Source organism: Anguilla rostrata, chromosome 1, assembly GCF_018555375.3.
Source record: "Anguilla rostrata isolate EN2019 chromosome 1, ASM1855537v3, whole genome shotgun sequence".
Taxonomy (NCBI): domain Eukaryota; kingdom Metazoa; phylum Chordata; class Actinopteri; order Anguilliformes; family Anguillidae; genus Anguilla; species Anguilla rostrata.
Window position 1 is genome coordinate 29024513 of NC_057933.1, and position 2649 is coordinate 29027161.

General features: G+C 41.8%; 1 protein-coding gene across 1 annotated transcript; it reads left to right on the top strand.

Annotated features, from left to right (window-relative positions):
* Positions 1 to 353: 353 nt before the first annotated feature.
* On the top strand, positions 354 to 2398 carry htr1b (5-hydroxytryptamine (serotonin) receptor 1B). Its single transcript, XM_064333691.1, has one exon. The coding sequence runs from the start codon at positions 922 to 924 to the stop codon at positions 2065 to 2067; it is 1146 nt and encodes a 381-aa protein (XP_064189761.1). The 5' UTR covers positions 354 to 921; the 3' UTR covers positions 2068 to 2398.
* Positions 2399 to 2649: the final 251 nt, after the last annotated feature.

Here is a 2649-nt window from a genome sequence, read left to right on the forward strand (position 1 = left end):
AATATGCACTAAGAAGAACTGAGCCAACAAAAGTAATGTGGTATCGTGTATGGGTTTCTGCTTACTTTCTACAAACCAGTTGCATTGACTTTTGTTTCATCATGATCAATTTATGTATGAAAATGTCTTTAGTCTTTTGATGTAAAAGGAAAAAAAGTTTTAAAGTCATGCCAACCTATTACGTTACATTTTATCACCATAAAGAGCGACGATGTTTTTTTAAATACGAACAAGGGGTGGTTCTCTCTCTATCAATGTCAGGACGAACAAGGGCACTATGACCCGGCGGACAAACGCTCAGTCAGCGGGGAGAGCACCGCTGAAATCATTGCCGTCAGTGTGTGCATTATAAAGCCTCGCTCCCGTGCAACTTTTGAAGTATTCCGGTCGCCAGCAAGCCTGACATCTCTAAGAAGGGAATACATGCATTTAAAAAGTGAGATAGAGTGGCAAAGCCTGTCTGACGACGAAAGCGAATCATTGCTTCCTTTTCAGTAACTTAAATTAGGCTGTGTGCTCTTTCATAAAGCTAAACTGAAAGTAATTTAAGCTGTGGAATGGAATTTTTAACATCAAAAGTAATGGTGAATATCGTATTATGTGACTTTACTGAAAGGCACTGAATGGAGATAATGAAATGGAGAAAAAGAACCACCTACCAAAGTAACAAGATGTTCCAATGCGGGCATTTTTCATACTCCTGTTCTTTTATTTCTCCCGATAAACTATGACGTATCTCTGAAACCCAATGGCGATGAAATTACATCTAGAAAGAACAGTCCGGACAGAGACGTCTTATATGGAAGAAACGTCCGCTTCAGTGCACTCTCTGTGTGTAGAAGTATTCTCAAACGGCTCCATCGATGACAGAAATGCAGATACCACTTTACGATTTATACTGCGAGTAGTAAACCGGGAGGGATGGAGCACTCCAGTCAGTTCAAACCGGCACCAGGTATTTACGGAGACTTACTGAATACTTCGACCAACGGCACTAATGTGTTTGACTCTTCTCAAGCCGATGGGAAATCGGCGAATCTGGTTTTCCAGACAAGCTTAGCCGTAATACTTTCTATCATAACTCTCGCAACTACATTGTCCAATGCTTTTGTCATCGCTACTATTTCTCAATCTAGGAAACTGCATACTCCCGCGAACTTCTTAATAGCTTCGCTTGCTGTGACAGATCTGTTGGTGTCTATTCTGGTTATGCCAATATGCGTTTTGTACACAGTGAGTCAAACCTGGTCTTTAGGTCAAATTATCTGCGACCTCTGGCTGTCTTCTGACATAACGTGTTGCACAGCTTCGATTCTGCACTTGTGCGTTATTGCGTTGGATCGCTACTGGGCTATAACAGACCCGGTTGAGTATTCCAAAAAGCGCACGCCGGCGCGCGCTGCGGGGATGGTAGCTACTGCTTGGGTCATCGCCATATCCATATCGCTGCCTCCGTTGTTCTGGCGGCAGGTGAAAGCGGATGAGGTGACCAGTTGCAGCGTAAACACTGATCACATATTCTACACCATCTATTCAACTTTCGGAGCATTCTACATCCCTACCCTGCTTCTCATCGTGTTATATGGCCGGATCTACGTTGAAGCCCGAAAAAGGATTTTAAAACAGTCGCCGAAAAAAACTGGGAAAAGATTGACTTCGGCTCACCTAATCACAAACTCGCCGGGGTCCACGACCCCTCTGAACTACAGAACAAAAGAAACATCATACAGCGAAACCAGCTCGCCGACTAGCGCAAACCAGGTGAAAGTAACGGTGTCCGACGCACTTTTGGAGAAAAAGAGAATCTCAGCTGCAAGGGAGAGAAAAGCAACGAAAACTTTGGGAATAATACTGGGAGCGTATATCGTCTGCTGGCTGCCGTTCTTCATTTACACCTTGTTGGTGCCTATTTGCACATCTTGTATTTTTCACCCGGAATTGTTTGACTTCTTCACTTGGCTTGGCTATCTTAACTCTTTAATCAATCCGATTATTTATACCATGTCGAACGAGGATTTTAAGAAGGCTTTTCACAAACTCTTGCGCTTTAATTGTTGCAGATCTTGAAATTTCCGAAAATTCACCGCGTAACCACCACATAGAGATCAATTTCCCTCGGCAGACTTGTGTCACGCTTCTTTCAACCTAACCCATATTAACTATATACATGCAGTGCCCTGTTCTTCAGATCAAATCTCGCTATGATCTTCTAGCGTCAGTGGGATTTTAAATGCTGCACCCTTTCTTCCACTGTTAAGAAATGAGGGCTGTTTGAAAGCTGTGCGCTTTAGTTCCTGCATACTTGTACTGTATATTCCACAGTTTATGTTATGTGTCCCAAATCATATATGTAACTGATTCTGTTTTAAACTCCTGAATGAAAAAAAATATTAAATAAGAGTAAAATATTAGGTATTTGGTTCGGAATTAAGGGGACTGAGTGACTGAGAATGGTGGATATAAAGAACATATACTACTGTACAGTAGAAAATGCATTCTGTTTAGACTTTTAAAAACCCTTCCCAAAAATGTTATATATTCTCGCACACGCAGATCTGTTAACCACGACTGACTGAATTTGGCTGAAGAACATTACTTTTTTGAGCAGCTAGACTAGGACTAGCTTAATGACTGAAAAAGTGTATAATC

Excerpts from the sequence above, each read along its gene's own strand:
- htr1b (XM_064333691.1), top strand. The coding sequence starts at position 922 with ATGGAGCACTCCAGTCAGTTCAAACCGGCACCAGGTATTTACGGAGAC.